This window comes from Trachemys scripta, chromosome 4 (assembly GCF_013100865.1).
Source record: "Trachemys scripta elegans isolate TJP31775 chromosome 4, CAS_Tse_1.0, whole genome shotgun sequence".
Taxonomy (NCBI): Eukaryota; Metazoa; Chordata; order Testudines; family Emydidae; genus Trachemys; species Trachemys scripta.
This window is the reverse complement of record NC_048301.1, coordinates 83305169-83328512: the sequence shown is the minus strand read 5'-3', so window position 1 is coordinate 83328512 and position 23344 is coordinate 83305169. Positions and strand designations below refer to the sequence as shown.

At 41.3% G+C, this 23344-nt stretch overlaps 1 protein-coding gene across 4 annotated transcripts in view; it reads left to right on the top strand.

The window, feature by feature from the left end:
• Positions 1 to 23128, top strand: part of TPCN2 (two pore segment channel 2) — a 64811-nt gene extending 41683 nt beyond the window's left edge. For 3 of the 4 annotated variants that reach the window (XM_034769770.1, XM_034769772.1, XM_034769773.1), the window contains 13 exons: positions 4138 to 4224; positions 5671 to 5790; positions 6236 to 6295; positions 6379 to 6507; positions 8250 to 8299; positions 12215 to 12314; positions 15167 to 15238; positions 17450 to 17523; positions 18021 to 18111; positions 18217 to 18299; positions 19297 to 19378; positions 21078 to 21163; positions 21854 to 23128. In XM_034769770.1, coding sequence (XP_034625661.1) covers positions 4138 to 4224; positions 5671 to 5790; positions 6236 to 6295; positions 6379 to 6507; positions 8250 to 8299; positions 12215 to 12314; positions 15167 to 15238; positions 17450 to 17523; positions 18021 to 18111; positions 18217 to 18299; positions 19297 to 19378; positions 21078 to 21163; positions 21854 to 21932 — 1113 coding nt within the window. In that variant the 3' untranslated portion in view covers positions 21933 to 23128. The remainder of the gene's footprint in view (positions 1 to 4137; positions 4225 to 5670; positions 5791 to 6235; positions 6296 to 6378; positions 6508 to 8249; positions 8300 to 12214; positions 12315 to 15166; positions 15239 to 17449; positions 17524 to 18020; positions 18112 to 18216; positions 18300 to 19296; positions 19379 to 21077; positions 21164 to 21853) is intronic. The other variant, XM_034769771.1, reaches the window with a different exon arrangement.
• The last annotated feature ends 216 nt before the right edge of the window (positions 23129 to 23344 follow it).

The window sequence follows — 23344 nt, the reverse complement described above, 5'->3', positions numbered from 1 at the left end:
TGGAACATGGCTTTTTACAGTGTTTTCTTCTAGCATTTGAAATGCCCATTTCTAAGGAAAACCAGGGCTAAACTATGGGTGATAGCATGCCCATGGTTAGCTCCTTTTTGGCATTCGTAAGGCTTGTGGGAGGCTTAAGTTAAGCAATGAGGTTGAACATCTACTCCCTAAAGGCCTGACTTCTGTCACAGTTCAAACTCCAATTTTTAAGAGTGGAAGACATAAACTCTGATCCAGGGATGGACTTAACAAACCAGCAGTGCATGTGTTCTGTCACAGACATTGTCACAACATCTTTAACAGTGTGACCTGGTAATGCCTTTGTGACCAGGTGCCTGGATGGGCCACGCTAAGAATGGGCAGACTGCAAGGAATAGGGCAGACAATCCCCAAAACTGGTGGTCTATTCTATAATTAGATTCATAGACTCATAGAATATCAGGGTTGGAAGGGACCTCAGGAGGTCATCTAGCCCCAACCCCCTCCTCAAAGCAGGATCCCCAACTAAATCATCCCAGCCAGGGATGACCTTAAAAACCTCTAAAGAAGGAGATTCCAACACCTCCCTAGGTAACCCATTTTAGTGCGTCACCACCCTCCTAGTGAAAAAGTTTTTCCTAATCTCCAACCTAAACCTCTCCCGCTGTAACTTGAGACCATTACTCCTTGTTCTGTCATCTGCTACCACTGAGAACAGTCTAGATGCATCCTCTTTGGAACCCCCTTTCAGGTAGTTGAAAGCAGCTATTAAATCCCCCCTCATTCTTTTCTTCTGCAGACTAAACAATCCCAATTCCCTCAGCCTCTCCTCATAAGTCATGTGCTCCAGCCCCCTAATCATTTTTGTTGCCCTCCGCTGGACTCTTTCCAATTTTTCCACATCTTTCTTGTAGCGTGGGGCCCAAAACTGGACATAGTACTCCAGATGAAGCCTCACCAATGTCGAATAGAGGGGAATGATCACGTCCCTCAATCTGCTGGCAATGCCCCTACTTATACAGCCCAAAATGCCGTTAGCCTTCTTGGCAACAAGGGCACACCATTGACTCGTATCTAGCTTCTCGTCCACCGTAACCCCTAGGTCCTTTTCTGCAGAACTGCTGCCTAGCCATTTGGTCCCTAGTCTGTAGCAGTGCATGGGATTCTTCCGTCCTAAGTGCAGGACTCTGCACTTGTCCTTGTTGAATTTCATCAGATTTCTTTTGGCCCAATCCAAGGAACAAAACAGCTTCTGTAACACCACATTGGTTAACAAGAAGCTATATACAGTCCCCTTTAAGCAGTCCAGCCCTTGGTCTCCATTTAGATAGGCAAGTCTAATATAGTGAGTGTTTACTGAAAGCCTGATTCGCCATATGTGATGTTCACCAATCCCAAAAGGACTGGACACTTATCCCCAGGAGAGTATGAGTCTCAGATCTTACCCAATATTCACATAGATGCCAGTCTATGTGTAAAACTAAAGGTTTAAAAATAAAAGGAAAAAGAAAGAAGAGAGTTGCAGTGGTTAAAAGATCAATATACATACAGATATGTGTAAAGTCCTTAGGTCAAGTTTTATAGCAGAGATGGTGAGGCTTCTGATTAGTAAAAGTTTTTCTGGAATCAATTTAAAAGGTTATAGTCCAATAGGCAGTCCAGGAATAGTCTGTTCAAGTTCTTCCATGAGAATTCCAGGGTAAACTTGGAGACCTCAGTCTTATGGCTTAGATCTTCCATGTTAAAGTTTTAAGCAGACCTGAGATGTCAGGGTCAGGTCTGGGGCTTTCCTTTATAGCTCCCTAGCAAGCTGACAAACCTCTTGTCACAGCAAGACCTCCCTTGAGATAGTTGCTTTGTAGCTAATCTTCTATTTCCTATGCATTCAGAGGTAAACTAGTTGCATTCATTCAGTAAAGGCAGTTAGCTGGTACTTCATCATAGCATAGATAATGAAGTTGAAGACAATATAGATAATATTATTAGTTTCTTACCCTATAGTAAAACCTCAGAACACCAGAGTTATGAACTGACAGGTCAGCCACAGATCTCATTTGGAACTGGAAGTATGCAATCAGGCAGCAGCAGAGACCAAAAAGAAAAGTAAATACAGTACAGTACTGTGTTAAATGTAAACTACTAAACAAATAAAGGGAAAGTTTAAAAAAAAGATTTGATAAGGTAAGGAAACTATTTCTGTGCTTGTTTCATTTAAATTAGGATAGTTAAAAGCAGCATTTTTCTTTTGCATAGTTAAGTTTCAAAGCTGTATTAAGTCAATGTTTAGTTGTAAACTTTAAAAGAACAACCATAACGGTTTGTTCAGAGTTATGAATGTTTCAGAGTTACAAACCATCTCCATTCCTGATGGTTCATAACTCTGAGTTTCTGCTATATCTTACATCTTTGATCTTAAGGTTAAATGAACCATCTGCATTCATAATATAAAGCAATTAAGACACCAAAGGGAATTAGCCTCTATAAGCTAATCTGGTGATTTTGTTAAACTTCTAACAATATATAGATAAACACAGATAAATACACTTAGCATCTACCCTTGATTTCTATTACTGTAGATAAATGGGTTAATGACTGCTGGTCTTTGAAATTCACATACAAGTAGATTGTCTTGATTACATTTCAACGCCTCTTGTTAAATTGTTATGGGTCATACCAAGTTGGCTTTTCTGTCCATGTCTCAGCCTTTTCTAGGGACACTCTCTTGCAACACATATTGCATATGACAGCTTAGGAAAGTACATTGTATATGAACATATGTCTGTGAAACTCTGCATAAAGCAAAATTAAAGACTCTTGAAGTAGGTTTAGTTAAAGTGCAGCAGGAGCCAGATGGCACAAATATGCTTGAAATGAAATGGAGGTCGGGGGGGGGAGGGGGGTAAGTATATATATTTTGTTTCCCTTGGTTGTCAGTTCTAGTCTCAGTTACTCAGAGCAGGATGTATGCGGGGGAATATAGAACAGAAGGTAGACACCTAAATCCATAGTTAGCCAACTCATTCCAATGGGAGATCAGCTTCAAAGTCAATCACACTATTGGTTAAGTGTTTTAGGTACCTATGTTTTGAAAGTTTAGAGTCGAAGGCAGTGGTTCTCAACCTGTTTATCATTGAGGGCTGCATATGCAGCTCTGTGTGTGTTATGTGGGCTGCACCCAAACAATATATACACTACCTGTATGGCCCTGAGGATGTCACATGGACTGCACAGCTGTGCGCTGGTTGGGCCGCAAGCAGGCTGCAGGTTGAGAACTATTGGTCGAAGGCTATGTCTATACTAGAGAGCTTACAGTGGCACCAGTGCAGCTGCACCACTGTAAGATCTCTAGTGTAGCTGCTCTGTGCCGAAGGGAGAGAGCTCTCCCGTTGTCATAAGTAATCCACCTCCCAATGGGGGTCCCCTTCCCACCCCTGTTCCGCCCCTTCTGCCTGTGGCCCCGCCCACAGTCCCACTCCTTTCTGCCCCTTCCCCAGGGCCCACCCCTGTTCCACCCAGGGTCCCCCCATCCTTCCGCCCTCCCCACTGCAGTCCCGCAACCCCTTTTTCTCCTTTTTCTCCCCCCAACCCCCACTGTGGCCCCAAGACCAGAGAAGCTCTATTCCCGCACCACGGCCCTGGGACTGCAGTGGGGAGTGAGAGACCCTCCTGTCTCAGGGCCGCAGCGGGGGTCCGGGTGCAGGGGCTTCCCCTGCCATCCCCTCCTTTCCCCCACCCCGTGCTTCTGCAGGGGACCAGGATCGGGGCGCTGGGGCTTCTCCTGTCCTGCCTGCCTGGTGCTACTGCTGGAGAGCGGGTCGGGCACTGGGGCTTCCCAGGGTGGGGAGCTTTCAACATCCTGCGACTGCTGCCAGGAACCGGGTTGGAGGACGATGGGGACAGGGGGTGGCTTCCCCCATCCCGTGGCTGCTGCTGTGGAGTGGGGTTAGGGCGTGGGGGCTTCCCATGCTGCCTGGTGACCAAAGCCCCTGGGCACAGGCCCCATTGGCCCAGTGGCTAATCCACCACTGGTCCTAATCCAGTGCCTTGCCTACTGGAGCCTGCTGCCTCCCTGAGTACTGATATAGTCTTCAGGCATCTGCCCTCCGCTACAGATATATTAAACACAGATGTTGATTTGTGTTTCTCTTGTATGTAAAGACAGTTCGGTCATGCCCTCATGGCATACTGTCAGCTGCCCTGTTTCAGAAACTCTTTGATGAACTTGACAAAGATCCTGTTAAACAGGTATGTGCATGACAATTATTTATATAGTACTGTTAATCTGTGCAGTTCTGTACAACAGTAAATAGTAAGCTTTGGCTGTGAAGACATGAAATTGAGCAGACAGTGCATATATATATGGAGCGGTGAAAAGTCATCGATTACACGGTGTGTTCACTGTATTATTCCTAAATTTATAGTGGCAAATTCCATTGATTTTCAGTCATATGGCCACTTTTAAAGTGTTGAGCCTTAAAACATTAAATGCATCTCCCGAAAAACTTATCCAAACAGAAGCCAAACAAAAATGTTTGTAATGCTTCTTATCTTGGGAATTCTTAAGTGATTTGACTAAGCAAAATGGGTGTAAATGTTCCTATATTAGAAGATATGATTAGTAATAAGCAAGTGGAAGATGAGTTGGAGAGAGATTTCACATTTCCCCAAAAGTTCGTTTGTAAGTTAGCTGTTCTCTCTTATAAGTGCAGGAAACTCAAACTACCATGTATAAACTTTATGTGTAAGTGACTGGGCTATGCTAGATGAATTAAACCATTTCACATAAAAAAAAAAATCTGTCAATAGCATTACATCAAAGAGCATTTATTCAGTCTCCTCATCAGTTGGTCTCTAGACCGATAAATGGACTAGAAAGGATCAATACTGCAAATTTATAAGTATTGTTTCCATGGAGGAATAACAAGAAGATGAGCATATGGTGCATTATTATTTAAACACCATTTTTGATCATTAGAAGTGCGTTGGGGAATTAACTAAAAACACACATGGTAAATAGGTTTGTGATGAAATGTGTGAGGCATTTTAAAAGTTTTACCATCATGAGACAATCCCATTTTAAGATAATTCATTGTCCTCACATGTTTATTTTTTGGCGGACGATGTCAAAGCCTTCCTCAATAGAAGTCTTGCCTCACAGTCCTTGAATGAAGTCAGTTTTGCTTCTTGGCTGCCAGTGAAACATATAATCTTAAAGCTTGTCTGCACACAGCTGCATTGATTTTTAACTTAAACAGGTTTTAAAAATTTCTGATAAACTGGTGCAGACCCTTGTCTGGACACTCATATTTTGGTTTAAGGTGGGCTTACTTTGGTTTAGCTTAAACTGACTCCTAATCAACATAAGCTAGATCAAAATACACTTGTCCTAAACCAAAATAACAGCATTCACGTGGTTTTTGGCACCAATATCACTGAATTGGTTTAAAAATCACACCTTTAGTTAAACTGATACAACTTTATGTGTAGACCAGGCTTTAGGAACAAATTCAGTCCTGCCATAAATGTATGCAAAGTTTCTGAAATTTGAGCTCTGTGGAATTTTGCTCCCTGCTTGCATTGGGGCTGAGTTTATCCTTTATTCTTCTCTTAAATTGGGCCTTTCTCCCTACTCCTTCTAACAAAGGTTTTAGACTCTGAATCTCAAAAATGACTATGTTCTTTTCTTTTCAGCATCCTCCCAAACCAGAGTACCAGTCTCCTTTTCTGCAGAAAGTGCAGTTTGCTTTTGGCCATCACTTCTTTGGCTACTTAGGGAACGTAGTAGCACTAGCAAACATCATTTCTATATGTGTAAGTATTGATTTTTGCATCAGAAACAGAACAGGATTTAGTTTTGTAGATTACTCTGCATTCCTACCACCACCTTGTGTAGAGGTCTCTATTATGCATTGTTTAATCTTGCACAGAATATTTAAAACTAAGGAATAATTTCTCTGTTTGGAAAGGAGTCTGCAGAGTATAATAATAACTAGCTCTTGCATAGTACTTCTAATTAGTAGATCTCAAAGTGCTTTAGAAAGGAGATCAATATCATTGCCCCCATTTTACAGATGGAGAAGCTGAGGCACAGAGAGGTGAATAAGCAATTGTATTTTTTTTCTTAGTTTTTAAAGTGCCCTACTATCTCAGAGCTGGGGGGTGGGGAGGAGCCCATCTTGATTTTATGTGGTGCATTTTTGCTCTCTAGGGTACAGCAGCCAACTGTTGATTCACCAGAGGTTTTTTGTTTTTCCAGGTCATCTTGGTAATGGATGCAGATAAGCAGCTTTCTGAACGGGATGACTACTTCTTGGGGGTAAGAAGTATGAACGTCTTATGTGGTTGCTGTTGCTCCTCAAAGCTTAATTCTAAGGATGTTCCTCATTTTACACCTTCTAGGCTATAAATTGTTTTTTTATCCTATACTATCTGCTGGAAATGCTGCTGAAAATACTGGCAATGGGATTTAAAAGATACTTATCGTACCCAAGCAATAGATTTGATGGACTTCTGACTGTAATTCTGCTGGTAAGTTCATGGGTAACTTCCGCTAAGTTCTTGAAAGTGAGTTTCTAGGATGACCCAGATCTAATGTCAACATTATTTGGTTGAGTCAGAGAGATAACGATTTATACAGTCTTGGCACATGTGAGAAACTGATCAATACATTTTCATATTGAAATTAAATTTTGTCTTGATCCTTGGTTCTGCATTGTTCTGAGATACTTTAGCGGACAACATTGTGGAAGCATTTTTCACTAATACTTGTTGGCATGTAGCTTTCACTTGGTCAAAAATTTACCCTTCCGTGATGAGATCTACTTGTTTATATACACTCAAACTGTATTGATATTCCAGAATATCAATAGATATATTTTACCCCTCATTTTGGAGATAGACATTTGGAGTTTTGAGCGTCTCCATACACAGCCTCCTCAGTGTTTAAATCTGAAGAGCTCAAGTCTCTCAAACAAAAATAACAATAAGAGGAGCTATTGCATTTTAGGGTACATCTACACTACCCGTTGGATCGGCGTAGTGATCGATCTATCGGGGATCAATTTATCACATCTAGTGTAGATGTGATAAATTGATCCCCGATTGCTCTGCCGTCGACTCCTGTATTTCACCGCGGCGGAAGCGGAATCGACAGGGGAGCGGCGGCAGTCGACCCCGCGCCATGAGGACGTGAGGTAAGTCGACCTAAGATACGTCGACTTCAGCTACGCTATTCTCGTAGCTGAAGTTGCGTATCTTAGGTCTATCCATTCCTACACCTCCCAATGTAGACCAGGCCTTACATAATCTGTTATAACCTTACCATTTGGGTGGAGAGTAGCAGACTAATCATTCATGTAGTTATTTGATGAAAGAAGGGAATTCGCTGGACAGTTGAGACCAGATTCAAGCCTGGTGTAATGGATTTACACTTCCTTAGACCAGATCTAAATATGGTATTCTGTGCCCACATAAGAGCTACCATTTGATTTTTTGCTTTTTGCCCAACTATGTTTGTTTAGATAGTTTTTGCCCAAGAGGTCAACAGGTTGGTGTTTAAACTTCTGGCTTTAAAACAAGAAGCCTTTTCCAGTTTAATGTGGGGGGAGGAGAATTAATTGTTCATGCCCGCTGGATTTAAATGGAGAACATTCTTCCGTTGCCCTTTGTAATCACCCAGACGCGGGAGCTGAAGGAGGTTAGGGCTTAAATCCCATTTAAATACAATAGAATCTGGGCACCTTTCTTAGGCTGCTCTGAAAACTTCCAATTCTTAATACCCTGTAAGATCTCTTAGTAGAACAGTCGTAAAAGCCTTTGTTTTGTTTATATTTTCAAAGTTGTTTCACTAATGGTATTCTCGAAGACTAGGTGAAAAATTCTAACTTATTCTAAATTCTAAAACTTGCCATTTTCAACATGGATTCCATAGAATGAGTTTCTCTGAAACTATTATTGCAGTTCTGAAACTGCTAATCTGCCTGCTGCTAGGTCCTATACGTAAACAAAATCCTGCATGCACTTTAACTTATTTCTGTACAAGAGGTAAGTTTTACTTCCCACCACTGGATTTGGGTGGGGAGGCAGGAGTAATTTTGTGATCTGGTAGCTGATATTGACAATTACCTAGTTTTATAGCAAGTCAAATTAGTGACTAAAACTCTTGTCACTGTCCGTTTGGAAGAAGTTTGAGGTCAAGTTCTTGAGACTTTAATTCACAAAACAAACATCAGAGCTGCTGCAGTTTTGCCTCTTTTCTTTTGTAATAAAAGGTTTTGGAGGTCTCAACTTTTGCTGTGTATGGATTTCCTCATCCAGGCTGGTATGTATTCTTTGTAAGCATTTCTAGCTCTTTTGAAAATTATAGTATAAGGAAACTAACTGGTGTTGGGACTTAAAAGATCCTGGTCAAAAATTGCATGGCTCACATGTACTCTCTTTGGTTCAGTGTCCAGGGACAACTATTTATAAACATTGGTTGTTCTTATTTTTCAAACATGATGCACATTAGGTATTTGTCTACATATGCCTGCTGTAACTTGCCAGACCTACTAAAAAAAACCAAACCTGCCTACCATAACTTGCCAAACCTGTTAAAAGCTACTTCAGTAATTCACCTCTGCAGTCACTAGAGGTCAGGCAATACAGAGAATTGGGAGAATACTGTTCTGTTAGATCTCTGACAGAATTCGAAAAAGCTATTCTGCTGTTCTGAGAGAAGGATGAGTATATGTACCGTGAGGGCTGGCTTAGAATGAAAGCAGAGCAGACTTAGAGAAATAGCTTGTGTCCCTATAGTGCTTTTCTAAAAGTATATGAAATGAAATGTAATATAATGTAGTGCAAACATTAACTGGTGCTAACCTTGTTCCTTTTCTGTAACAGGCTACAGTTAAACCTAACTGTATAGACTCTTATCACAACTTTCACTGTAGCTTTAAGTTTGAGTTTTGTTGTAGAAATAAGTTGATGTAGATACAGAATCGCTCACATATCTCTCTGTGTACTGGAGTAAAAGATTTTTAAAATATATGCACACAGTAAGCAAGCAGTGGTTTAATTAATGCTCTTTGCTTCTCATGGCTCTTGAGTTAAGACTGGTCAGTGGCTCTTTTCCCTTAAGTAGAAGAAAAAGAATCATAGATGCGCCTTTAAAAATGGCATGCTGCAGCAGCTGACTCTTGCTTTAAACAGTCATACAAGTAATCTGCTTCCACTTGCTTTTGGAAAAAGAGTCTGTCCTCCATTTTCCTGTGACAGTCATTTGTAATGGATGCCGGCACTTACTTTCTTCTTTCTGTGTTGAAGGGCCAACTTTTAAAAGAAATTTTCATTTGAATTTCCCCCCACTTTAATGTAGGTATTTTCTGAGTCTTATTTCATATAGCAGTCTTTGAGTGGCACAAAGTAACTGGTCATTAGCTGTTATAGCTAGAAAAACTGTTTCGTTTGGAATGCAATTCGAATGACATATCAGAGTTAAATGTGATGCTTGGATAAGCTCTGTCAGAAGGATCTTAATAGCTGTGAACAAGCTATTTACAGTGGTTTCTCTGAATTTAATTAATTTCCCACACAAATTCATCTGATAAATTTGGGCTTAACTTTGCCCTTTGATTTGTGAATGCACATCATTATTATTTGATACCATATTTGTGTTGCAAGAGCATCCATAGGCACCAGTCAGGGATCTGAGACTCTATTGTGCTAGGCACTAACACAGTCACCCACTCACCGCAGAGTGAAAGGAATGTCCCTGCCCCAAAGAACGTACAACCCAGGTGGATCAGAATGAATCTTGAGATGTCTGTTACAGTGTGTTAGCTAATTGTTGGGTCTGCATGGGTATATCTACATTGCAATAAAAGACCCATGGCATGACCATGGATGGCCCAGGTCAGCTGACTAGGGGTAAGAGAATATAAAATTGCAGTGTAGATGTTCGGTCTCAGGTTGGAGCCCAGGCTCTGGGACCCTCCCCGCTCATGGGGTCTCAGACCCCAGGCTTCAGCCGGAGCCTGAACATCTACACTGCAATTTTATAGCCCCACAGCCTGAGCTCTGTGAGCCTGAGTCAGCTGACCCAGGCCCTCAGACTTATAGATTCATAGATTCTAGGACTGGAAGGGATCTCGAGAGGTCATCGAGTCCAGTCCCCTGCCAGCATGGCAGGACCAAATACTGTCTAGACCATCCCTGATAGACATTTATCTAACCTACTCTTAAATATCTCCAGAGATGGAGATTCCACAACCTCCCTAGGCAATTTATTCCAGTGTTTAACCACCCTGACAGGTAGGAACTTTTTACTAATGTCCAACCTAGACCTCCCTTGCTGCAGTTTAAACTCTTTGCTTCTTGTTCTATCCTTAGAGGCTAAGATGAACAAGTTTTCTCCCTCCTCCTTATGACACCTTTTTAAATACCTGAAAACTGCTATCATGACCCCTCTCAGTCTTCTCTTTTCCAAACTAAACAAACCCAATTCTTTCAGCCTTCCTTCATAGGTCATGTTCTCAAGACCTTTAATCATTCTTGTTGCTCTTCTCTGGACCCTTTCCAATTTCTCCACATCTTTTTTAAAATGCGGTGCCCAGAACTGGACACAATACTTCAGCTGAGGCCTAACCAGAGCAGAGTAGAGCAGAAGAATGACTTCTCGTGTCTTGCTCACAACACACCTGTTAATACATCCCAGAATCATGTTTGCTTTTTTTGCAACAGCATCACACTGTTGACTCATATTTAGCTTGTGGTCCACTATAACCCCTAGATCCCTTTCTGCCGTACTCCTTCCCAGACAGTCTCTTCCCATTCTGTATGTGTGAAACTGATTTTTTTCTTCCTAAGTGGAGCACTTTGCATTTGTCTTTGTTAAACTTCATCCTGTTTAACTCAGACCATTTCTCCAATTTGTCCAGATCAGACTTGGTGCTGTGGGTTTTTTATCACAGTGTGGACATAACTGGCAGAGTATTAAAATATTTCCAGAGTATGCCTTCTGTGCTGGGATTTCTTAGTTCTTGTTTTAGGATTTGGATTGAGTATCTTTGTTACCTGAATCATGGTTTTGGAATTTTCACTTATTTGTTGGAGAGTTTCCCATTTTCTAGTAGCCTTTTTCCCTCCCAGCAACAGAAGCACACAATGTTCCAATGTAAAAGCCGACTATTATTAGCACTGAGTTTTCAAATGTTTCCCTGTAATGTGGCAGAATGCTGTTTTAGTTTAGCAATAAGGCATGGCAGGATGTATGATAATTTGTGTGAATTCAGTGTGTAGTTTGAAGCCTGAGTCCAGCAAAACCAATTCTATTAGTGTATTAGTAGCCAATAATGCACATCCCTTCTGTAACTGCACTACTCTGGGATCTCTTATATGCACTGAACTCTTTGTATTTTTCATTGCTATTCATCGACTGTGAAAGTCAGTTACTACTTGGAAGGATAAAAACAAATCCTTATGAGTAAGGAATTATCACTGAAAATAGTAGAAGAGTTTGAACGTGATCGATGCTTTTCTTTTTCTTGGAATATTTTAATTAAAATATCCTATAAGATCATGAGGTCTGCCTGCTATCTACACACATTTTTAACATGGACTTTAGAAAAGGAATCTAAATGGGTAGAGCATTCTGCCAGTCTATCAGTAATGAAGTGCACTGCCATGATCTCGCTTCTCTCCTCCCTCACGAATTAGTAGTAGCTGGGCTCAGCATGGATGCAGCGTACTCCTAGACAGGTTCAGGTTTCCAAAGGGACTTACATCTAACCTATTCCTTTCACTTCCATCCAGAGAATTCAAACTACACAAAGTCAATCTCCTTTGAGGAGATAGGAGAAGGGCTGTCTGGTAGAAACAAAATCAGTTGACCAGGCATTTCAATACACATTTAAACAGCTAGAGATGCTGGTATGTCATGTCCGCATTTAAAATTGTAGCTTAAGTGATGGCAGCTATCTGTGAATCCCTTCCTTTTCTGTCATTAATGTTTCCTGTGGCCGAGACTCTGGTCAGGTAAATTCTCAGCTCTGTAACTGTCAGCATTAGGTTTATAGAGAGATTATACATGATGAAACAGAACTTCCTTTTTCTAAAAATTATTAACCCACAAATACTGAGAAAATTTGAGAAGAACAAATAAAAAATTATCATCAGTTGCTTCTCTGCTGATATTTTTTTTTTTTGTCACTAGCTATTTCTCTAATTTGTTCCATTATTCATGTGTCTTTTGTAGGAGACCCGAAATGATGGGGTTGCTGTCTCTGTGGGATATGGTGCGCCTGGTGAATATGCTAATTGTATTCAGATTTCTGCGGATTATCCCTAATATGAAGGTGCGTGTGCCTTGCTTTTTCTCACTTCCTGAATTCTTGACTAGTCCAATGATAAAACTTCCTAGAACCTTCTCAGAATAATAACCCTTTTCATCGCAGATGGGTTTGAATTGCATTGAAGAGGCATCGGAGTTGGGTTTACAACTTGGAAACTCCTCGCTCTTAGTCCCCCTCCAGCATGTGGAGTGATGTGGGGGTGGCTATATACAATGATCTGCTTGTTTGGATGTGGCCCCGCAGTCACCAGTTGCCCATCGGGGGCCCTGCCTAAGATGGGGCCCTGTGCAAGTGCACCGAGTTGCCCATTGGTTAATCTGGACCTGAGTGTAGCTGTGGCAGCATAGGCTAGCTACTCAAGTAAAGTCCGTGAGAGAGCCTAGGTACGTACTCAGGCAGCTGCCCGAGCTGCAACCAAGTCGCGGTGGCCACGCTGCTATTTTTAGCACATTAGTTGGATGAAAGCTAGCGCACACATGTCTACCCGAGGTGGAAATTCCAGCTGCAGTGTATGTGTACCCTATAAGTGACCTTTTGTCTTATGTTTCCCCTCTTGAACACCTGAGTGGGTTCAACTAAAATGAGGAATTTACAATAGTTTCTAGGTGTTACGCTGGCTCCCCCACCTAATTTCGTTAACAAACCCTGTGTTTGAGGGCCTTGTATTGGGATTTTGTCCTTCATGTAAACAGCAACCTAGGATGAGACAACCACTTTTTCACTTGAAGTCTAGGTAAGGATTTGAACCAAGATTCACAAAGGTGAAATGCCCGTGCACTTATCCTTGTAACTGAAATTGCTTCCTGCATCCTCATACCCAATCCTACCCACCTACAACCCACGCCCAATTTCACCTCAGATTCAAAGAGCTGATTCAGTATATGGAAATTTTCCCCTTAAAAGTGCAAATCTTACTTATTTCTGGCTTGCAGTGTATCTGTAGCTGTATCGGTCCCAGGTTATTAGAGAGACAAGGTGGGTGAGGTAATTTCTTTTGTTGAACCAACTTCTGTCAGTGACCGAGACTAGCTTTTGAGCCACACAGTGCTCTTCAGGTCTGGGAAAGGTACTCCGAGCTGAAGAAGAGCTCTGTGTGGCTCAAAAGCTTGTCTCTCTAACAGAAGTTGGGCCCATAAAAGATAATACCTCACCCACCTTGTCTCTCTTATTTCAGATTTGTATCAAGTGATGCCAGTATTAACCATTAATGATAATACAGTGTTGCTCTAAGATTGAGTCCTTCTAATTCTCTTAGCACTCTGGTCAGTTGAAAGCTTTGGTCCTGGACAACAGAGGCTAGTGTATAGCAAGTGACCCTGCTGTAGAAAGGCAAAAACAGCCAACATTTGGAGCTGTACACCTGGAAATAGGGAAGCTGCTTAGAGCAGTGGTGAGCTCATATGAGGGACAGATCAGCCAAGGAACAATCTGGCTCAGCCTTGTTGCGTGTCATATCCATATGGTATGCGCAGCTAGTACCAGACTGTAGGTTGCACCTGGGAAGAAAGCAGGCTTGGGTAGTTCCAAGAGAGACATTACCCTATTCAGAATTGGGTGAGGTCTCTCTGGCTGCCTAGGCTGGGAGATCCCTGGAGCCTTTGCATCCCAGTTCAGTAAAACAAACGTTTAGCTAATATCAGGGTGAAGTGCAAACTGGAAAGTGAGGAAGTGTGGTCTAATGGTTCAGACATGGGATCAAGAGTCAGGAGTTGTGGACTCCATCCTGGCTCACCTGTGGTCACCATCTGACTCTGGGCAAGTCACTTAAGGTATTTGCCTCAGTTTCCCAGTCTGTAATTATGACAGAAACGACAATTTCCTGCAGTATCCTTGACTATTAAATTTATGTATTTTTCTGGGCTGGGATTGTATATAACTCTTTGGGCGGGGGGAGAGGTAACCTATGTAACTACTTGGGAGTACAAAAGACTATTGAAAATGTGCCAGACAAGTGTGGACTTTTGGGACAATAAGTGTTAAGTGGATTTTCTGGGGATTCGCTAGGGTGAGATTAATGCAAATTCCCCAACTCTGGGCATGCAAAACCCCAGCCTTTTGAAGTTTTGCCCTGAATGGGTGTTTGTCTGCTGATTTACCTGTTATTGAAGGCCAAGGTCAAATGTCCAAGCCAGTTAAAGAAACGGCTGTTCTGCCCAGTCCGAGGGGATGGGGAGTGGGGGACCCAGTTGTGGCTGCCCTTGGCTGGAGCTGGGGTGACCTATGGTAAACTTTTCAGCATTTGTGTAGGTTCTTTTGTTGATTCAATATGTTTTCTCTGTAGTCTGTTTACCTTAAGAATAGATGTGTTTACTTAGATGGAGCTGTGTGGTAACATAACTGGCAGTACACTTCAGAGAAAAAGCAAAGTGCAGATATTGGCCTGTTAAGGCAATCTGGTTTGCTGGGGATATCACAGTGTAACCCAAGAAGCTGTGAAACCCCCATCAGGAGGGAGAAAGACAAGGGTCTTAGCTGAAGACAGGTGTTGGCTGGGAGCCTGAAAGCTTTAAATGGATGCCCTGAAAGGACCACAGAGAGGGAATACATGTGCAGTTACTGCGAAACTGTGACAGTACTATTGTAATAGCATCCACCTCAGAAGAGTATATTAGCTGTACTCAGTATGTGGAGATCCATGGATGAAAATCACTGCTATTATTTGTATTATCATAGCAGCTAGGAGTCCCAGGCATGAGTCAGGACCTCACTGTGCTAGATGCTGTATTAGAAATGCAAAGTATTTAGCTGCACTTCATTTTCCCAGCCTGCCATCATTTTGTATCATTTTAGTTACAATAGATTAGTGGGGCTTAAAAATGTATAATAAAATATAAGAATTCTGTGTTTTGTTTTAGTTCATGGCTTTGGTTGCCAGTACATTGCTGGATCTGGTGAAAAACTTAAGAGCCTTTGCAGGGCTGCTGGTGGTGAGTTACAATTCGAGATTGTCAGTCTTTCTATAATATGCTGCAATATAGAGTATGCTTTCAACAAAGTAAACCAGGGAGAGGTACATACATTGTCCCCAGTAACAATAGCAGAAGCTACATGACTGAGTGCCATCAAACAGCACATCAGATATTTGCTTCCAAGTGTTCATCTTGCCCTCTTGCAGTGCAACCCTTCCTAAGGGGTCAACAAACTGGTTGATTATTAAATGTGGAACTGGTAGCAACTTTCCATTCGAAGACCCTCCGTTCAGTTACTTATAACTTTACAAAACTTTAAGCATTCAGGCTGAAATTTCTGGTTTCTGCCTCAGGCCTTTTTTTTTAAGTTTCAGCTGAAACAGTTCAGCCATGTCCAAGAAGAAGATTAAGGAAATATATGTTGCCCACATTAAAAACCACCCCAAACAACTAGAGCCTTGCACAGATACAGAATTTATATCTGCGGATATAAAGTGGATATCCGCGGAGCTGCAGAGCTCTACCAGGAACTGCAGCGGTGAAAGCAGCAGCACGTCGGGCTTCGGCTCACAGGAGCCAGCGTCCAGGCCGGGCAGCTTCTCCAGTGTGGCTGTAGCGTCCCCAGCCCTGCCCATGGGGGCAGGCACCGGGTTCACCAGCAGCTGTCCCTGGTTGTGCTATTGTGTGCAAGCGGCTTGCATGTTCCCGGACAGGAGACGCACGCAGTCTCTGCCCCAAGGAGCTTACAGTCTGAGACGGATCTTGCGATAGGCTGAGCACCCTCAACTATCATTAATTTCAAATATTTTTGTTGAAGTTGCAGTTGAGGATGCTCAGTTGATCTTCTTGCATGATGGGGCCTTATTACATTTGTTGTTGATTTGAGACTTATTTTTTCCAACGTTAGTCTGCAACATATACAACATGTTCATTATTTATTGGCCAGTTTCTCTTTTGACTGTTTATTGTGTATATTAGCTGGTGTTACAGGGAATAAAACTGGTTTATCATTGCTAAGCCAGATGCCCCACCTACTGGCAGACTATGGAGGTGTAGCATCAACTGGATCCAACATGTTTAAAATCCTGTTGTATGTAGATCAGAGCATAATACTCTTTTCCTTCTTTGGACTTTTTAAATAACAATATAGAAACATGAGAACTGAAGTTATCCTAGTATTTTCACTAGAAAGCTCATGTTGTCTCAAGCCAGCCTAGTAGCAAGTGATGCTTTCTTCAGTAAGAGTTGTGAAACATTGACAACTCTCTGAAGGTTATTTCTAAGGCAACTCCTGACATAAGGTAAAATTTTCAAAAGTACCTGAGTAATTTAAAAACATAAGTTCCATTTTCAAAAGGCACTTAGTGCTCATTGCTAATCAATGGGAGTTGGTCCTTTTTCAAAATGGGAATTATCAGGGCCGGCTCCAGGCACCAGCTTAACAAGCAGGTGCTTGGGGCGGCCAAAGGAGAGGGGCGGCACCTGTGGCAATTCTGGGGCGGTAGGTGCCTCACTCCCTGTAGGAGCGAAGCACCTGCCACTGAACTGCCGCCGCCGATCGTGGCTTTTTTTTTTTTTTTCCCCCCCAATTGCCGCCGCCGATCACGATTGCGGTTTTTTTTTTTGCTTGGGGCAACAGAAATGCTGGAGCCGGCCCTGGGAATTATGCTCTGAAGTCACTGAAGTACTTTTGAAAATTTAACTTTAGCACGATTACAGCTGTGCTTTTACAAAGGTTTCTGATTAAATATAAATAGCTGATTTAAATTTGGCCACAGCTTAGGTTTGGTAGAAGCTTGCTTTTAGGAAACCTAAGTCCAACAGCAATCTTCCCATAACTTTTTAAAAATCCCAATAGAAATTGTTTTTAACAGCCACTCCTCTGCAGTGTTTTCAGTTCAGCCATCACAGCACTGAGAACTAAAAGGTGAAACTTATCATAAAGAAAAGTGACTTCATCAGTTTTTTTAACAATTCCCCACTGAATGGACTATAGAAAGAAAGCATACAGCATAGAGTGAAAAAATAGTGGGCTTTAAAAAGTTCTTTCACTTTTAATAACCCTTGGCATTGTTTTAAAAAAATTCCCTTACCTCTGTTACTCCATGAGTTTTAAGTTGATTGTGTTCCTTTTTAACATTGAATGGTCTCTGAGGAGCTTACCTTACAACACTCTAATTTAGTTTTTCAGTATTTTAGTGACTAATGCTAATGTGTATTCCTTTCCAGGTGGTTTTCTATGCGTTTGCTATAACTGGCATAGTGCTATTTAAAGGTGCTGTTGTTCCTATGGGAAATACTAGGTAAGGCTTTATTCTAAATGTCCAGTATTTGGAAAGATACTCTTGGTTTTTGAATCCCCACTTTATACCTCTGTTCTTATCTCCCTGGACTCTTTGATAAGTACCTCCATCCACGGTCTCCTCTTCTGTACACTCCTCACTATTATAGTATACTTTTTAATTTGTGGTGGGCCAAGAATCTTGGACTCGCTTACTCTGAGCCCCTTGGTTTTCCCTCCTTATCTTTCTCTTCCTTTCTCTCCAGTCTGTCACTAGTCTCTTAAATCTTGCAGGTTTTCCTCCCCTGCTCACTATTCTATCCTTCCAACGTCCCTTCACTGTTTGAGTCTCCAGGAATGCTCATCCCCATCTTGGAAATTTCAGACCTTTTTTCTGCTTTCTCTCTAACTAATGCTCCCTTTCTGTCTGTGTGAAGGTACTCAACTCAATGGAAGCATTCTACCTATAGAACAGTGTATAGCATATTATAATAACATTACACTCTAATTTCATTGTAGTGTTGTCAATACAACATCTGGTAACAGCACCTTGCAGTGTGGCACCTATGAGCAGTTGGAGTATTGGCCAAACAACTTTGATGACTTTGCTGTGAGTCTGGTTGCTAGTGGATTATGTTCTGTGTTTTCTGAAGGTGTCTAAGTAGTGACAGTTAGTGCAATAACCACTCAACCTCTGTTTCATCTTGTTCCTTAGGCTGCGGTAGTAACTCTCTGGGATGTCATGGTGGTGAACAATTGGCAAGTTTTCCTGGATGCATTTTCAAGATATTCAAGTCCGTAAGTAATAAAACTGGTACCTAAGAAGGCCCTCCATTGGGGTATAATCCTGTGTTCTATTCAACATAGTTCTTCAAAGTAAATGGGCAGAAACTATAGACAGACCTCCCATTATGATCAGGGAACAGGAATTGTGTATGAAACTACTGCCTGCCTGCTGCTATGGAACTGCCACTTTTCAAATCCACCTAAGTATCTAGTAACCAAAACTTGCCACTTAATGGACAGCTGTTTATTTGTCTATGTAAATTGGTAGTCTCAGTCCAGTGCCCAGTGGGCATCACATTTAGCAATAATTTGGAATCTTTGGCAGTTGACTTGACCCAGAATTGAATTGACCCTGGAGATTGGACTCCATATGAGTTTGCTTCACCCGTCTGTGCGCCTTCAAGGCCAGCCTTGAGATGTGTTGGTAGATCACTATAGGGAAGCTTGTGTTGCTGCTGTATCAGTTCTGTGGATAAACGGAGGTGTTCAGTCTCCTGTGTTGTCAGTCTAGCATCTTTCATTCGCATTAAATAAACATAGGTAAAGTTTAAGAATCTTGATTTTCTTTAAGTTAATTTTTCCTTCCTTTTGTGTCTCACTTGGTTAAAGCACAATGCACTATACCGTGGCAGTTTTGCCATTGACTTTGGTGGAGCCAAGATTTCACTTCATATTTCTTTTTCAGAATTCCGACTCGGAAATTGATGTGATATGAGTGTGTGTTTGTGAGAGGGGTGGTTGGGGGTGGATTCTGATGGGGGACAGTACATTTATCTCTCAACTGATTGAGATCCAAACTTAACAAATGGTTTCTCCCAGACTTCTGTTTTTATTTATGAAAATGTTGAAGCTTTTCACGGGGAAAAATGTAAGTCCATAGCTATGAACTTTCATGGCTTTTTAAGGGATGGAGACAAGGGATAATCATTTTCATTATAAGGTGGAATTGTTAGTCTCATAATATTGTACACATCTTTATGTTTTTGTCTTTAATATCCTCCTTCTCCAGGTGGTCAAAGGTTTTTTTTGTAGCCTGGTGGCTAATTTCCTCTGTCATCTGGGTCAATTTGTTCGTAGCCTTACTTCTGGAGGTAAGGGAATGAGTTTTAGCTGTAGATTCTTGAAGGGTGTGAGAATTTTTATGCAGATCTATTGGAAGTAGAATTTTGCCATTATGTGAAGTTGAACACTCAGTGATGGAATAAATCCAAAGCTTGTCCAAGCTTAAGAGGACATCTAGTGATCAGAGTAATTATGGACATAATAATTAAATTAACTTTAGAGAATATTGTCCATCCAATATCCTCTAATGGGAATGAAAAGAGAACAGTTATTATTAGCATGAACTGTCCCAACTATTCTTGTGATGTCTGGTCACGCCTTAGCACACGAGAACTATTAAGCTGGAGGGTGTATTTTCTGGATGAGGTCATACAAACCAAGGTCCTGCTTGCTTTGTGTAGATGTTAAGGACTCCAGAGCACTCATTGCAAGAGTAAGTATTTTTCCCAGGGTCTTTTGGACTGCATTTTTCCTGCTCCCTTGTTGTATGTTATACTATTTGCTGGTTGGCCATCACTATCTGCCCCAGAGCTGGTTTGCATTTTATTGGTGCTGAATGATTATAGTTTGTAAACAGCTTTGAAAGGTATAAATGTAAGGTGTTCTTATTTGCTATAAATACCACAGACCTTCCTGTGCGCTGTACTTACCTGTGTATCTCCAGTACTAGTCACCTAGGCTGCAGGTTTGTGGTGGCCATGCCCATTGCAGAGAGAGCTGGCTCTATAGGATTCCAGAAAAAGCCATTCCACGTTTGCAGAGGCGGAGCCATGACTTTCCACTCCTGCAAAGGCACTGAGGCCAAGTCCAGAGAGGCTGGCCTGATTTAAAGAGGTTGCTTTCTAGAGCATGGTGATGATGAAGCAGGTTTTAAAGATGGTGCTGAAATTAGTATATAAAAATATTGTCATGACAAGCCTGCAGCTTTACCAGTCACTTGCCTCAGCATCCTTTCTGGAAGTCTAAATAGCTACAAAATAAACTTTGGACTGCCAACATCAAGTCCAAGCCTTATCTGTGAGCGTATTGGAATATATTCTACCCTTGGGGACAGCCCTGCAGAGAGATCCATTGACTTCTCCGGCAGATATGGGGCATAGATCTGGTGTAGTGGCTTGTATGTGGCACTGTGTGGCAGGAAACTTGGTTTCTGCACGAGTTGTCCATCTGCCTCTTGTCATTGTGTAAATCAAAGCAAGCAAAGAGACAAGCCGGAAAATGTATTCCTTCTTTGATAAAGCTGTGACATTTTAACTTGAAGTATGTCAAAGAAATTGCTCTTCATCCAGGGGGAACTTAAGCAGGTGAATGCTAGCAGGGACATTTTAAAAATGTGACATTTAAATCAGGGAATGCAGTTTGTACACGGTATAGGACCCAGGAGTCCTTCAGTCCCTTTCCTCTATTTTTACCTCCACCATCTCACTGTGTGACCATGAGCAAGTTACTCATCCCTGTCTGAGGCATAGAAACGTAAACAGTGATTTACCTCAAAGCGTTGTGTTGAAGTGTTAAGTTAATTCAGTGAAGTGCAAAAGTAATATTTTTATTATTTGGTATTTTGGTTCATTATTATGCACCTCATATACATGTATAACTGGCTCTAAGAACATTCCTGTTCTGGGCTTTAGGGGGATTTATATAAACTAAACCATGGGGAAAATATAAAACCTTATGTCTAAAGATGCTAACACTAGCCTTTTATTTTCTTTCACCTTCCAATTCCAGAACTTTATTCACAAGTGGGACCGTCACTCCCATCGGCAGTCTCTCTCAGAAATTGAATACCAGACAACAGTGGAATTAATGTTCAGGTGAGTCACATTAGGACTAGGTGGATAACAGCCTATTTTTAAGGATGCTAATCTCCTTTTCAAAGACAGTGTTCCAGGTGGGAACAAGGTTTGCTTCAAGCCTGGTGAGTAAGAGTACAAATCTTTTAGCTATTAGCCTGGAGCAGTCCTGAAAGTGCTTTACCTATGCCTGCCCTGCCCTGGCTTAATACCTAACCTTTAGGAACATTCCACTCAGATGATGCTGGGAAAAGAGGTGCTAATAATGAAGGACTGCTCTGGGTGGGAAGGGTAAAACAGTCCGCATTCTTGGCTTTGTGTTAGACTGTGGGTGGAGAGTTGATCATGTTGCATAAGTAGAACTTGTGGTACAGATTTAATGTGCAATGGCTGCACTGGGAGCATGTTCTCATTTGACAAGTTTTTTCAGGAAAACACATCCATTAACCTCAGTTATGTTGTACTGTGTGCAGGAAATTGCTTCCCTTCTCCTTATGGGAAAACAGCTGCTGGTTTCGATGACACATCTGTAGTGTAGAAGGATGGATCACTCACAACTGGATGCATCATTAGGAAGCATCAGCCTGTTGTAATTGTAATTATTTGCTTCAGTCTTGAAATAAGGATGTTATATCTCAGTATGTACGTTGCAAAAAAATGTTGAAAAATCTCCTTTGCTGCCCTATGCAACTTACGCTTTTTTCTTTGTAGGGATGTTTTGGAAGAACCTACAGAGGAAGAGCTGATGCAAAAACTGCACCAGCATCCACACCTGCAACTGTGTAGATGACAGATTGGTGGGAGGACCAATTTATTCACGCCTTTTTTGCAATAAGATTGTCAGCTGGAGGACTGATATTGCAGTGAAACGGAATGGATTTTCTGTAAAGTGCTATTAACCTGAAAGCGTACAGGAAAGCATGTAACATTGTAGTTGGCATTTTGATTTGACTCTTGAACACCACCTACAATGCAGAGCACTCTGCAGGGAGAACTTTTTTTATTTTATTTTTTAATCGGCTCCTTTTAAAAAAAAATATTGAAATTCTTCTAATTTGACTTGATTTTAGAGTCTTTTATGGGAATATGCAGCTGTTATTTTTATTAAGTGTCAGGACAAGGAGTTGTAGACCATTTTATTTGATTTTTTTTTTTTTTAAGAAGGAAGAGAGTATTAAAATGATGCACTTTAATGCAAACACTTATAACCACTATGCCTGCTGCTTTTTTGCACCATAAATAATGGAACTGCCTATTTTGGCATTCAGTGTGTGCCAAGGACAGTGCCTTGAAATTCTTGAATGAATTAGGCAGTTATGCTCTAGATTCTCAACCTTTTTGTAATAAGGGAAATTGAAACACTGTTTGTATTGAAATATGATGCCAGCATTCTTTTGTTTACTAAATGTTCATAATTATACAATCCTGTTCAAAAGTTCAGGTCGAAGGTGGAGATAGTCTGTATCAGTTTCCTTTTTTTGGCCAGTGTTAAGGGCTGTGCTCATGTTGTGGTTGCATTATATTGATAACATTATCAAGATCAGTATAATTTTGGATGGAACAATCATGCCCTTGGTTTACAATCTGGAATAATTAAGCTCTGCTTTGGAGAAAATATCCTCATGTTGCTTTGAAAATGAGCTCTTCCTTTTTGCATTCTGACAAGTCTTGTTTTCCCTGCGTTCATACTGAGCCAGAGTTTGTTTACCTTTGCAATAATTTTAGTGGAAACCCAGTGTAAAATAGAGTTATGTATCCATCTTGGGTGGATGGGGAGCAGGCAATCATGTTCAGGCTTCCCCTTATAAACTATACCTGTATATAATACATTGATTTTTAATTCAGGGGAGTGGATTTAGGACAATATGTGGCACCAAAATCATTGGGGGTCATCTTACTTTTTTTTTTTAGTTGGATAGGACCAATCCTGCAAGGTGCTGGGCTCCCTCAGTTCTCACTAGTCCACGGAAGCTTGTGAGTGCTTAGGATATGATCTTGCATGATACTTTGTGCTCCTTCCATTTGTTGTGGTCACATACAATGCCACTAGTTTTGGTCACCCATGTAGCCTTTGGTGACCCATCTAGCTGTTGGGTAAATAACTTTTTGATAATACATACAGACATCCTAAAATATGTTGTAAGTGGTAACTATATGTCCCATTTATACCCTAGTATCACTCCTAATAAGGCATTTCACCTT